The sequence below is a fragment of the Microtus pennsylvanicus genome, chromosome 1 (assembly GCF_037038515.1).
Source record: "Microtus pennsylvanicus isolate mMicPen1 chromosome 1, mMicPen1.hap1, whole genome shotgun sequence".
In the NCBI taxonomy this organism is placed as follows: domain Eukaryota; kingdom Metazoa; phylum Chordata; class Mammalia; order Rodentia; family Cricetidae; genus Microtus; species Microtus pennsylvanicus.
Window position 1 is genome coordinate 11,865,098 of NC_134579.1, and position 15,518 is coordinate 11,880,615.

Genomic DNA, 15,518 nt, shown 5'->3' on the forward strand with positions numbered 1-15,518 from the left:
TGTGTGTTCAAGCATGTGTGTGTACAAGAACATATTACTATCTATTATTTATACCCTGGAGCATGGACCTATATCTCCCCATGAAGATAACAATAACTATTTTAATCCATTTTCTTTTTAATATATATCCATTTGCCTACTCTACCTCCAGAGCATTAAAAAATTTACTTTCTTTACCCTCTATTACTAAATGATTTTCAAATGATTTCCAGTTACAGCTTTTAACTTTTCAAATGATTTATCATTTGAAATATTAAGCATGTGGCTTAATATTCAAACATTCCATATTTAAGAATTAAGATTTTTGAATGCTATAGTTTAATAATATTCCACTGGGTGAGTATACCATATTTTCATTTTCCACTCACAGTTAATGGACATCTAGGATGTTCCTGGTTTTGTGGCCATTATAACTACAGCAGCAAAGAACATGGAAGATCAAGGGTCTCTACAGTAGGATATAGAGTCCTTTGGTTACATGTTCAAGAGTCTCAGAGCTGGATCTTAAGGAAGATCTAATCCCAATTTCCTGAGGACTCTACACATGAAATTTTAGTGGCTATAGCAGTTGGCACTCTCAGCAGCAATGAATAAATGTCACCCTTTCCATGCATCTTAGACAAAATGAGCTGTCACTTATTTTATTGATCATGGCCATTCTGTTTGGAATAAGATGAAATCTCAAAGCAGTTTTAATTTGCATTTACCTGATGACTAAGAATGTTGAATATTTAAGTGATTTTAGACATTTGTGTTTTATCTTTTGAGAACTCTTGTTTTGGTCTATACCCCAAATTTTATTGATTTTATTGAGCTATATATTTTTCTCTGCTCCCTTCCCTTTCTCTTCCCTCCCCTTCAAACCTCTGCCATTATCCACATTTTTAAAGAGTTTGTTTTATGATAGTCATGGTTTTTTAGTTATTTGTATATTTTAGATACTAATCCTCTATCAGATGTGTAATTTATAAAGATTTTTTTCCTATTCTGTATCTGGCTGCTTTGCTCAAATGATAGTGTCCTTTTCTGGGCAAAAGCTTTTTGATTTCATTATATTTTTTTATTTTATTTTTGGACTTAATGCCTGTACCACTCTGTCTTGTTCATAAGCTCTTTTCCTATGCCAATGATTTCAATAGTAGTCCTCACTTTCTGTTCTGTCACATTTGTGGTATCTGATCTTATGTTGAGTTGTTGACACATTAGACATAAGCTTTTTTTTTTTTTTTTTTTTTTTTTTGGTTTTTCGAGACAGGGTTTCTCTGTAGCTTTGGAGCCTGTCCTGGAACTAGCTCTTGTAGACCAGGCTGGCCTCGAACTCACAGAGATTTGCCTGCCTCTGCCTCCCGAGTGCTGGGATTAAAGGCGTGTGCCATCACCGCCCAGCCATAAGCTAATTTCTAATATTTTTAAAATATTATTTTTTAAACATTGATACATATATTTCCTCTTCACACAACTTTCATCATTCTTTTTCTATTTCCTTGAAATGCCTATGTATTTCATTTTAGAAAGCTGTTTGGAAAAGACAGAAACAGAAACAGAAAGGAATTATCTCTTTACCCTTGAAGGCTAAGTCTATTTAAATGGGAGTCTTGCCCTAGAACATATTAAATGTACAGTATAAACTCATCTTGAGGCTGTTTGCAAAACAAGTTTTTAATCCATTCATATTAGCATTTCTTTGTATTATTATAGACATAGATATTTCAATTAAGTTTTTTAGGTCCCATAAATTCTCTCTAAATTATCCTCTTTATTGCAATGTGTGTCTCCATATTCTCTTAAATCTCTCTATTTGAATTCCAAATTCTCTGCAGTTCCAAGGGCCTTACCTACCTATCTTTTTAGTCATCCATTGTTAGCATCTCTCCAGATGTTTTATTTCTGAATGGTTTGTATTTGATCTCTATTAGGGTGTATCTACTTTATGCTTTTCCCACCTTTGCGTTGTATGATTATTCTTCCATTTTATCTATGCCTAATACACCATTTTTACAGACACCTTTAACTCAATTACAATCTCCTTTTAATTCACCCCTTTTCTTTTACTGGAGACGTATGTTCAAATTATGTACTAAAACCTGGTATTTTTGTGTGCCTACTCCTTCCTCACATAAAACCACCAAGCTCAGGAAAGAATGGACACCTATTGATTCCTGATAATTCCTCAGCCATTGGTTGAAAGTTGCAAGCTGGGTACTGAGAAACAGTTGGGAGGGAATGTGACAAGCAGATTTTAATTCCTCCCACTTATTTCCATGAATCAGGATACAGTCTTTAGGTTGGCACACACAACCACATTGATAAGTTTCACATGGTTCCACTTCCTGAGCAGCTCAGACCTTGGTGAGTTAGCACAGGGAGTCTGAGCTGTACTTTAAAGAAGAAGAACAATACAATGCCAAAGGCATTTGGCCTATTGAGTATTTTATGTGGAAGTAGATCTGAACATACTCACTTTAGAATATGACTGCCGAGCAGCTGACTTCCTACCAAATCCTAAAGTTGTAGCCAACGGAGCCCAGGTGCGTGCAATTTCCAGTGCGTTTGTGCTAAAAGTTTGAAGATTTGAAAGTTTGCCTTGAAATGCTTCTAATCCAAGCTTGTTAAAATTATTCATTCTTCAAAGTATCTCAATGTATCTACAAGATACAGCAGAAAGTGAGCTTTAGACTTTGGCTAGCACAGCATGGATTAGAGGAGACCAGGACGCTTCTTTTATTTCTTGACATGACTGACTTAACTGGTTTAGAATAAAGTGCCCTGTTAACTGTAACATCTTCTAATACCAGCAACCAAAGTACAAAAAGGACAAAAACACGTATAAATAACAGGTATAGAATAAAGTGCCCTGTTAACTGTAACATCTTCTAATACCAGCAACCAAAGTACAAAAAGAACAAAAACACGTGTAAATAACTGGTAGAGAATAAAGTGCCCTGTTAACTGTAACATCTTCTAATACCAGCAACCAAAGTATAAAAAGAACAAAAAAAAACGTATAAATAGAGCATGACCAAAGAAAGAAGTTATTATGGGGTTTAGAGTCACATTTAATAAATTAGAATGCATAACATCAGTAGAATAAAATGTGGAAGATGTTATTTTCTGTACAGTAAGCATTACTAAATTTATAATGTCAAGAAAACACACATCCAGGTGATAGGTAAATATATATGCCTGTTTGTGAAGAAACCTTTTTTATTTATTTTATTTTGTCTGTGACAATACCATGCACATATGCAATATGTCTTATCATATACAACCTCTCTCTCCTCTCCAAATCTCCTAGGATCCCTGAAGATATCTCCCTCAAATTTGTGTACACTTTGTTTAAAAGTAACTGAGCCAATTATTATTGCTCATATGTGCCTTAGTTTGGCTATGGCCTTGGGCATGTACAACTTCCCCCTCAGCAGGAATGGCCCTAAGGAGAGGTGAGTCTCTGTCTCTTAGTAGCAATGAACTGCCCCAAATTCCTCAAATCTTTAAACTAATGTTCTGAATTCTCTGCTTGAAGGTGAGTTAGACATAAGAAAAATGGATAATTTTTCCTAGCAAACACTGAGAAGATGAACTTCTTTTATTCTATTTACAGTAACAGAATTGTGTCAGCTGGAGTTGGAAAGAAAGTATTTTTGACAATTGATAATGAGTAGAACAAACTAATTATTTGAAGAGTTCATGTTCTTTTGCAAAACGGGAGGGAGGATTTCTTGGTGTAATCAGAACCTATGCCTCACGGAAGTAATTAAAAAGAAAATATAAGTGGTTTTCTTTTCTGGTTTGGGATTCCCCTAATCTGCCATGAAAATGATTTACTACTGTTGATTAATAAAGAAGCTGTTTTGGCCTATGGCAGGGCAGAATATAGCAAGGTAGGAAATTCAAGCAGAGATAGACGAAGAAAAAAGGCAGAGTCAGGTAGATGCCATGTAGCTCCCAAGAAGCAAGAAGTACAAACCATAAGCCTCGTGGTAAAATGTAAAATAATTGAAAAATTGATTAATTTAAGATTTAAGAGCTAGAGAAAAATATGCCTGAGCTATCAGCCAAACAGTATTGCAATCAAAACAGTTTATGTGTGGTTATTCGGGTCTGGGAAGCCAGAAAATGTAAGTACAGTCTCGGTTTACACATACCTTTTTTCAGAACACATATTTGTTTGCTTGTGAGTCCACAAGGTTGTGATGTGTTGTAATAGGCTGCTTGTTAGCTCCCAGCTGCTTAGCCCTGAAATAATCACACAGAAACTGTATTAATTCAATTGCTACTTGGCCCATTAGCTCGAGCTTCTTATTGGCTAACTCTTACATATTAATCTAACCCAGTTGTGGGTTGCGTGCTGCAAAGAAATTGTCCTGACTCAGCATCAGGAAAAAACTGGCTGTTTTAAAATGCCAGCTTTCTGGGCTGTGCCACCATCACGATCTCCGTCTGCCTCCTGTGGGAGACACAGCTTTTGTATGGAGCATTTGGAGTAAAGTGCTACAGCTTGCTTGATGGCAATGTGGACTGCTGTGTGCTGTGGGTGCTGGCGCCTGTGGTTACAGCAGGATGGGATGGGGGTAGGGAAAAGCAAGCCAGGAGCATGCTGTGAAAGCTGTGGTGGGCTAATGGGCTAGGCACGAGCCTAGTCACGCTTCCTCAGCTCCGTTAGCTGACTTGCTCACAAGAGCTGGGAAAGATAGAACCCAGGCAGTGAGCCTCGACACAAAATTGTGTGCTGGGTGTTCTCTCAATCTAAAGTTCAAAGCCAAATCTGAGGCGCAGCTCCTCGGAGCAGCGCTCAGGTGCAGAGGCAAAAAAGCCCCACGTTGGGCGCCAAAATGTTACAGTGTAAATTAACGGCATACAGAATTTATAATAAAATATTCAGCTTTAATAAAGAGAGGACTTACGAAATCGAGGTTCCCGCAGAGAACAGGAAAGCAGAAGGGGAGGCGGGAGCACACCTGCAATATTTATAAGTAAATAATATCCTCAGGGGATCCTGCCCTTCAAGCAAGGTGATTGGCTGGGCTTCCCTTACAATTTATATGTGTTTTGTCATGTAGCTGTGGCTTACCGGCTAAAGTTGTGGCTACATGACTCACCTTACCTTTGCCTACTTTCTCACAGCATTCAGTTTTGTTTTCCCAGCCTAGCTCTGTTCCCCTATAACTCTGATGTAGGCCCAAAGCAGTTCCTTTATTAATCAATGATATTCACAGTATACAGAGGGGAATCCTAAATTAGTGATGAGTCTTCCAGATTGCTTATCTCATGATCACAAAATATTGTTGAACAATATGAATAGGTATGTGTCTACGTATCCCATTGATTTTACTTTATGAAAAGGCTATTAATACCATAACTGATATTTTCAAAATCATTATTCATTTGTTTGTTTATTCATTTATTTTATATTGAGACACAGTCTCCTTCTGTAGCCAAGATGGTTCAAAATGGTGAGACAGGGTCTCCCTCTATAGTCAAGCTGGTTCAGGCACTCGAAATTCTTCCTGCTTAATTTTCTCAATTGTTGAGACTAATATTTATTGAATCAAAGCCTCTTGATTATTTGAGTTGGTATTACAATTAAAATATTTTTATTTATATACCTTGCTTATAATTTCAGAAGAGATTCTGCATAACCATTAGATTTTTTAATTTTTATTTATAAGTTAAGATTTCAGACAATTGTGATTAAGAAACACACTCAGGAACACTCAACTGACGTTAAGTGGCTCCTTTCACCATTCATAGAGCTATCTCTGAGTATAGCCACAATCCCCATATTCAACTCTTGTCCTATACCAAACCTATTTTGCCTATCTATCTACCTGCTTGCCTTCTAGAAATCTTTAATTTTCCTCAGCTGTAGAACCAGAACAGAATCATAAGTTGCAAGTCATCAGGTATTTGTTTTAGAAAGCTGTCTTGGCAGCTGTGTTAACTCCTCCAGGTTAGAGAGTATTACTATGCGTGCAGACGTATCTGAAAATAGCTTCATGTCCTTATTAAATATTAGCATGTGTTTTGTGGAATCATTTTTTGGGAGCATAAAATTAGTTTATTACTAAAAGTAAATAAGTATGTCCCAAAGTGAATGCAAGCATCTATGTCATTACAGAGTAGTTCCAAAAATAATTCAAGGCAACATTTCCATTTGCCCACAGGAAAAAGACTTCATCTTAAAGCAGAAAAAATCTGATTTGATGAAAATTCTGCTCAGCTTATAAAGTGATAAAAATCATTATGCAGGAAGCAGAGAGTTGGAAGATACCAACATGTATTTACAAAGCAAACGAGTGTTTGTGATGCACTGCAGATGATCCCAGAACGTGCCATGCACACTACATTTTGCCTGCTTCTCAGAGCTGAGAAATTTCTGTCAGAGTGTCTTTATATATTATTCTCTGAATAGAGAAATCGAACAGAGCAGGCTGAGTATGAAGGATGGTTGTTTACCACTCCCACTTTTCAGAGGTATTTTTATCATCCCTCGGCAGCCAATATTTATACATCTAATCCCTTCTCAAAGATGTTAGTTTAGATAGAGCTCTGAGCACAAGTGAGGGCTTTTCCCCCCTGTCTTAACAACCACCTCTGTTTGAAATGAGGTGTGTTTGCAGTGCCAAAATTAAATACTCAGTTTCGTCAAGTACTATAATCAGTGGTACAGAATGGGTAAGTGGGAAAATGCAGAAATCTCAGCTTTTTTCTCTTAACCATGTTATGAAAGATGTTGACAAACATTTGGAAAAAAGTGAGGGATGGCAGAAGCCGGTTAGGAACTGGTGGCTGCAGAAAGACACAGAAAACTGTCAGCGTCTCTCTCCTCACATCTGTGCTTATGTATAGAGGGACGCTGTACGTCTCTTCTAGTTTGGGGGGCCTTTTTGAAAAGCATTCCTGCACAAATCAAACAGAGGCTGAGATGGGCATACCTGTGTTATTTTTTGAAGTGTACAGAATAGCAGCATATTTACACTTCTGGTGACTGAAATGACAGGATTAGCTCCAGGTTTCTATTCTCCATAAGAGCCCTCAGGTTCGTCTGCAACAGGACTCTCCACAGAGGTTATTTTTACCTGGCATGGCTGTGCTGTTACTGATGCTGCTGTTCTCAATGGCTGAAATAGCTTCTCCTGTGGGTATCTCCGGCAGAATGAAAGCTGGGTCAAGGTGGAGAGGTGAAAAGATCCGTGAGTACCCAGATTCTGTTACTGTTGGTTCATTTCTTTTCTTCTTTCTTCTTTCTGATTAGGAATGCGTCTGGTCTGCCTAGCATTTTGTCTATGGCATTTCAAGAGGTTGTTTTAGGATGCAAAAATAATTTTTCACATTAAATATGCATGCAGAATAAATGGGCTCCACCTTCCAAGTGCTACACAGTGGCAATATTGTTCTAATTTATATTACAAGGAGTTTTGTTTTTTCCTTTTAACTCTTACAGTTTCCAGCACTTAGGAAGACTTTGACTGATAGGTCCTCAGGACGTGTACTATAATCCCCACCCATCTATGAAGTGCAAAGGTGTTGCAAATATTTATGTGACTATCAAAACAATAGCTATGTAATGAAAACTCATATCTATGCACTTTGGTACGTGGGTGATTGGAAAGGAAACAGATATTGAAAACATTATAAAAACTTTGCTTTGAATAATTAAGCATTGATTCTTTGTTATTATGGAGTTAGCAAACCTTTTACACTCCAGGATCGTTAACTTATTGATTCTTTCCTTGTGGATGTGCAAGCCCAACCCTACATCACTATGAAGTTTGTTTCTGTCCTTATTTATTATTTAAAGTACCAGTTTATGCTGTATATATAAAACTATTTCTGGTGTTAAACGGAAGAACTAGATTTGATGTGGACCTGCACTATTGAGTCCAAACACACAATACTTTCTCTACTTTTATTATGTCACAGGGTATCATAAGATATTGTGTGTGCTTGTGTATATGTGTGTGTGCATGTACACACATGAACAGATACATTTACCTGTGAACAGGTACATGCTGTTTGTATAAGCACTTTTCACCAAGTTTTGAAGTATATTCCCAAAGTCCCTATTTTTATATCTACCTTTAAAAAGAAAGGTATAAATGGATCCAAGAACTGATGTGAAGAAATTAATGCTGCTTTTGAATATGAATGTTCAAAAGATGTATGATAGTCAGTAACTTTTTTTTATTAAATTTCTCCCTGTTTTCAGAAATCTGGAAGCTAATTGTTGATATTACAGCTTTTGTTTTCATTGTGCTTAGTCATGCTATGCTCAGTCCTACTGACTTGACTTGAATGTGATATTCGTGAAGGGCAGAGCAATGGAGCCAGTAAATAAGACAGGCTGGAGATATCCTAGAACAAACTTACAGTATTTTCATCTAAATTTCTCAGCTCTAAATCCTCACTGGATTTTTGTGCATTTTCCTCTCATTCTGTTCCTTTTGATTTCTTTATTGTCTATATTATAAAGGCAGATATGTAGGTCATACATTTATGTTACCCAGAATGTATGAAAAAAAATTTTATTCTGATCAGTTGTGTTATGGATATACATATGGCCTCAGTATCTTCAGGGCAAAGGTATATGCCTATTATGCATTAGAAGAAAATCATAGAGTGCATTTGTCTCCAAATGTCAGGGTTCTTAAGAGTTATTCTACATCTTAAAATTAAATTAAATCACATCAGTCCTAATAGAACTGATAGTATTTCTTATTTATCCATATTTTTTTCGTAAGGTGGCAAATCCTTCATGATAATTTTAGAACACATGATACCCCATGTAGACATGAAAATTTATTGCATTATTAACTTTTCTTCCCAGAGTTACCAAAGGCTGAGGAACTAGAAACTTAAGGGAAATGAAATTAGTCTGACTTCTGATTTAGCACGGTACAGTCACCAAAGTGGGAAAGGCTTGAAAGTGTCCGTGGTAGTGGCATCATGAGGCAGCTGGTCACACAAGGACTGCAGACAGGAAACAGAAAATAATAAATTCTGGGGTTTAGCTACTACCCTCCTTTTTAGAATATAACTCCAGTCTATGGAGAATGGTACCCACATTCAGAGCAGATCCACCCTCACAAGCATGCACAATGGTGATTCCAAGTGAATCTGACAAGGAATATCAACCATTATTCTGATACCCAAGGTTAAATGTCTTGCTCAGCAATGTTCACCTGGTAGAAAGGTTCAGATGCAACTCTGTCATCACTACTTAAATGAAGTCAATTGTTGTGAGGAGCGGCGGGCTATGTTCCTGGCACCCGGCCGCCTGCACGGTTAGCTTTATAGCCAAAATAATTACGCGGAAACCGTATTCTTTTAAACACTGCCTGGCCCATTAGTTCCAGACTCTTATCGGCTAGCTCTTACATATTGATCTCACCCATTTCTAATAATCTGTGTAGCCCCACGAGGTGTGGCTTACCAGGGAAGATCTTAACCTGTATCTGTCTGGAGTGGGAGAATCATGGCGACTGACTGACTTGGCTTCTTTCTCCCAGCATTCTGTTCTGTTTACTCTGCCTACCTAATTTTCTGTCCTATCAGGCCAAGCAGTTTTCTTTATTAGTTAACCAATGAAAGCAACAGAAAAGATACAAGACCCACCTCCATCAGTCAATGCTCAACCATGACAAAAATTTCCCTCAGTGAGAAAATGTTCCTCGAGGACCCACACTACAGCTGTCCTTTCAGCTTTGAGGCGACATTTAAGATCCTCAGGTGAATCTTTTCTGGGATATTCAAATGCAACTCCTTGAGAAATGCACTTTCAAAATCTTCTTTCTAATTGAACAGACATAAATGTCTCTCATAGGAGACAAACATTTCAAATTACCAATACATTGCAAACAATATATTTAGGTAAATATGATGGGAAAGAATTAGGAGTGTTAATGGGGAAATGGAAAGAAATGTAATCAAAGACTTGTTTTAAGTGTAGACATTTAATTTAAGTTTATAAATTATTTAATTTTCATAGAAGTAGAATGTCCACAAAATGTGGTTATAGTCTCTATGGCAAAGGAAATAACAGGATCTGTTACTTCTGCATTCAAAATGAACCACCAAGAAACAACTGAGCAATCAAACATGTCCCTTAACAGAAGAGATCAGGCAAGAAAAGGTGAGGAATTTATGAAAAATTTCCAATAAGAGAACTTCTCTAGATACAAAACAGTAGATCCTGATCACAAATTGTGGTATAAAACATATACTCTACAATAGATATCCAAAGAAGGGAACTTATGATACATATTTAGATAGAAGCTCAACTTAAGAGCAAACTAAGAATTAGAGAGTCTATTAAAATATTAGTGATAAATATCAACATAAATCTTAATCATAATGACTAATTTTTAGAGAATATCAACTCAGGGCTCATAGTATATATCTGATTGTCTGAAGAAATAGTTATATTTTCTTGCTTTTAAGAAAGAATCCATGCTTATCTATAGACATACCACCCTGAAATCTAATTTCTAGATCTTATCTGTCAGAGACTTAATTTTTAATCATATTTTATTTATGAACTTTGAAATATTCAAATACTTAGACAATTATTATAGCCATTTCTACAACTTAAAGCTGATGTATTTTTACTTTTTTAGTATAGTACTCATTGAAATCATTAATATATTCTTTAAGTAGCTAAAGATAAGAACAGCATAAATTGACATGTCATTTATTTTTAATATATAACTTTACTGATTATGATTTTATTTAGATATACTGTTAATATACAGTGATATCCAAAAGAATATCCATTGTAACAAAACAGTTCAAGTGTAAAATATATAAACTCAAGCAGCTATAATTGATTTTACATAGCTTATTTTTCAAACAGAAGCAAGACTTCAAAACAGGCATGAAACCTGGAGTAGTGTTGCATTCAAGTTGGAAGCCAGCCTGAAATACAAGAGAAAATTCTGTCTCGAAATCTCATTTTTGGTGTATTTGGGGTCTTGTGAGGTAGCTATCATCACAGTGAGTTCATGCTCTCAGAACACATGACCACAGCAGCCTTTCTCAACCTCCCACTCTTTCTGTTGCCCCACCTGCAATGGTCCCTGAGCCAGGGAAACTTGGGGAGGGGGTGTCTCCTTCAGAACTGAACACTTCACAGTCATTTATATCAGCTGTGAGTGTCAGCATTAACTAGGTTAACTACAATAGTGAGATTCACTGGTGACAACCAAGAGCTGCAGAGATCTATGAGTATGTGTATATATGTACACACATACATCAAACTGCCTTGTAAACATCAAATATATTAATAGCTATATAATTATTATATATTAGATGTATATATATATGAATATATATATATATTCAACACTATAGCAAAAAACACAAAGTATCCCTCAGAGAAAACACTAACAACAGATGAGCAGTAATTTCACAATCCATCAAACTATTTTTTCTGTTTACACAATAATACTACCTTTAAATTCTTTCTGTTTTAAAAGTTAATGCTTGCCTAAAGCAAAAATTACAATAAAAACTTAATGACTTGATTATAAAGCATTTAATGTAATTGAGAATTTGATTTTTTATCTAAATTAAACATATACAGTGCAAGACAAAAACACTGGCATTTTATCTACTAGTGAAATGATTTATATTTCCTAAGTAATATTTGTTAAATAAAAGTCTAAGCAGAGAAGGACACTTGAGGAAAGTTATCACCGAATGAAACAAAGTACTCTTCTGTTACATCCTTTAGAGTATTATAAATATGTTGCTGATTCTGTCTCATCTCCCTATTTAATTTGCTGAAAAAACGTAAAATTTTATAGAAATATAGCAGTGATTTATAAAGAAAAATATACATGGATCACAGTATTAAAACCTTGGTAAAGAAATTTCAAATACCTTTTACTAAATATTGTAAACATTAACTTTACTCTTACTCTAAACTTTGAAAACATTGCTGGAAAGAAAGCTCAGCACATACTGCTTTTCTGAGAACCTGGGTTCAATTTCCAGTGCCCTGTAACTCCTGTTACAAAGGGATCTGTTGCCTCTGGTCCACAAGGGCACTGGCTCTGGTACTTGTATGCATATATCCATACACACACACACACACACACACACACACACACACACACACACACACACACAATAGAGGTACAGAAAAGACACAAGGATTTGGAGGTGAAGGAAGGAGACGGATGAAAGCGAGAGCAGGACACTACAACTGGAGATTGAAGATTCAAGTATGTTACATCCAAATAGGAAATAGTAAAGCCAATTTGGTCCAGTTCATTGATCCTAATAGAAAAGGGAAAAATAAAAATAGTTTAAACAAGCAGAGTGACAATGGCACACTTCTTTAACCTCAGCACTCCAGAGGCAGAGGGAGGCTGATTTCTGTGAGTTTGATGCCAGCCTGGTCTACAGAGTGAATTCTAGGCCAGCCAAAGATACACAGAAAAAATCCTGTATTAAAAAACCAAGTGTGTGTGTGTGTGTTCATTAGACCACTTTAAATGCACGATGGAGATCTGAATTTGAGTCCCCAGTATCTCCAAGCAATGGAGTTTGCAACCCCAGCATTGCCTTTGCAAAGGTAGACAGTTCACGGCAGCTTGCTCTTAGCCAGCCAAGCCTGAATGGCCAGCTTCAGGTAGAGTGAGAGACACTGCCTCAAGTTGGTAAGGGAGACACTAACAAAGAATGACAACTGATGATCTTCTCTAGCTTCTGTATGCCAGTGACATTAGCATAGATGCGCCTTACAATACAGCATATATGCATACAACATACATATTCACACAAACCCAACCCCATAAACCTCTCTTCTCTCTCTTTCTCTCTCTCTCTCTCTTTCTCTCTCTCTCTCTCTCACACGCGCTCACAAACACACACAGACACACACATCATTGTATCTTTGCCTGTAAGATACCAAATCTATTCTCTTGGAAAAAAATAATAGTCTATGATACATAAAATACATTTCTTCTTTTAATGGTTTATTTTAGACATCTCACCCCAAGTTCTCAAATGAACTCTTTATAGCTATCTTTAGCCACCTGCTTCCATTCTTATGTGAGACATAAAATAAAGGAAGAGAGAATTGTTCTGAATATTACACAAACTCAGAGAAGGTTTTTCAGAAATGTTCTGACATCCTCTAGGATACAGTTTCCAAAGATTTAGAAAATTTATGTAGTATTAATATCCTTTTCCTCTTTATTAGCGAAAATGTGTACTGATATCCACAAAGCTCAGTACTCTGAAATAGCTCATTGCTTATCTTTCTATGGCCAAGAGTTAAAACTTGGGAAATTTGGATGAGAATTTTTTATCTTTTATGAAAATAAGTAATTGTTTAACTTTTTTGTTTGTTCTACTTATTTTTCTTAGCCACGCACATTTCGTGACTTTTAGAAATATCTTTAAGAAAGATATAGTATGTTCAGTCCACAATAAAGTCACAAGGAAATAAGTCATTTCTCAGTCCCCCCATTTTGTTCTTTCATTGAACAAAATTTTTCATCAGTATATTTTGAATACAGTTTCCCCTCTTTCTACTCCTCCCAGTTCTTCTACACTTCCACTCCCATTCATATCCACCACACCCTTTCTGTCTCTTATTAAAAACCAGACATGCATCTAAGGGTTAATAATAAAATGAAATAGATCTTTAAACCTCAAAATAGGATGAAACAACCAGAAGTAAAAGAGTCCAAGATAATTTTTTTTGTTTTTCTTCTTTTTTTTATTTTTTTAATTAATTAATTTATTTATTTATTAAGGATTTCTGCCTTCTCCCCCCAACCGCCTCCCACCTTCCTCCCCCTCCCCCGACCAAGTCACCCTCCCCCATCCGCTCCAAGAGCAATCAGGGCTCCCTGACCTGTGGGAAGCCCAAGGACCGCCCACCTCCATCCAGGTCTCCAAAGGTGAGCATCCAAACCGCCCAGGCTCCCCCAAAGCCAGCACGTGCAGTAGGATCAAAAACCCACCGCGACTGTTCCTGAGTTCTCAGTATTCCTCACCGTCCTTCATGCTCATGCTGAGCATGGAGTCCAAGATAATTAACAAGAAACAGGTAGAGTGAAAGAGACACACTGGCTCCCACATCCAGTAGTCCCACAAAAATAAATAAAACAAAACAAAAAATGGGAGCCATAACACACGTGAAAAGTCTTTAGAAAATAAAACAAGGCAAAAGGGAAAGTCATAACACATATGCAAAACCTGTATATAAATAAATAAAATAAAGTAAAAATAAAAAATATATCCTGATGCAGCATTGTGAGACAATGAGCTTCTAAAGATAGCTTTGAATTTGTTTTCTGTGGGCCATCTACAGCTGGGCATGTGGCCATTAGAGTAGTTTGTTTCCCCAGTAAAACTAAGCTGGAGAAAAATGACTTTTCATTTGAAAGTGCTTATCATTTGTAGATAACTCCTGGGTAGGGATTCCGGTATTTGTCCACTTCTTACAGCTCTAGGACCCATATAGTACAAAGCTGGCAGGCCCTCTGCATGCTGCCTCAGTCTCTCTGAGTCTGTATGTGTCACGCCTACTGTGGGCATAAGGATGCATTTCCTTGGTGTTTTCCAAGCCCTCTGGAGTTTAAAGTCTTTAAACAGCCTGTTCTGCAGGTTCAGCCCTTTCTAACGAAACCTAGGGGAAGGAATTTGATGAAGACAATACTATTTAGTGCTGACTGTGCTGAGGTCTCTCAACCAGCTATGGGTGTGTTTCCATCTGCTGCAAGAGGGAGCTTCTCTGATGATAATGGCTAAGCAAAGTAATGGTCTATGAACATAACAGAATGTCATTGGTAATCGTTTTATTGTTTTAATTTTTGTTTTGTTTTGTTTGTTGTTGTTTTAGAAACAAAGAAAATGTTTATATTTGTTTTTTGTGTTTTATTTTTTATTTTTGGATTTTCGATGGAGTTTTGGGGGTCGCTTAAGTACACTATCATATCATCTGCGAATAACGAAAGTTTAACTTCTTCCTTTCCAATTCGAATCCCCTTGATCCCATTATGTTGTCTTATTGCTATTGCTAGAACTTCAAGCACTATATTGAAGAGGTATGGCGAGAGTGGACAGCCTTGTCGTGTTCCTGAGTTAAGCGGGATGGCTTTGAGTTTCTCTCCGCTTAATTTGATGTTAGCTGTCGGCTTGCTGTATATAGCTTTTATTATATTTAGGTATGACCTTTGTATCCCTAATCTCTCCAAGACTCTTAACTTGAATGGATGTTGAATTTTGTCGAATGCTTTTTCAGCATCTAATGAAATGATCATATGGTTTTTTTTCTTTCAGTTTATTTTTATGCTGGATTACATTGATAGATTTTCGTATGTTGAACCAGCCCTGCATCTCAGGAATGAAGCCTACTTGATCATAATGGATAATTTTTCTAATGTGTTCTTGGATTCGATTTGCCAGTATTTTGTTGAGGATTTTTGTGTCGATGTTCATGAGTGAGATTGGCCTGTAATTCTCTTTCCTGGTTGAGTCTTTGTGTGGTTTTGGTATCAGAG

The 15,518-nt window shown here is 36.7% G+C and overlaps 1 protein-coding gene across 9 annotated transcripts in view; it reads left to right on the top strand.

The window, feature by feature from the left end:
* Window positions 1–15,518, top strand: part of Robo1 (roundabout guidance receptor 1) — a 1,008,387-nt gene that overhangs the window by 278,986 nt on the left and 713,883 nt on the right. The window contains exon 1 of one of the 9 annotated variants that reach the window (XM_075953628.1): window positions 6,836–7,193. The exons of 6 other annotated variants lie outside the window; for them this stretch is intronic. In XM_075953628.1, the coding sequence (XP_075809743.1) occupies window positions 7,085–7,193 (109 nt within the window). In that variant the 5' untranslated portion in view covers window positions 6,836–7,084. Of the gene's footprint in view, window positions 1–6,835; window positions 7,194–15,518 lie in introns of those variants that run through there. 2 more of the 9 variants (XM_075954051.1, XM_075953574.1) reach the window with 2 other exon arrangements.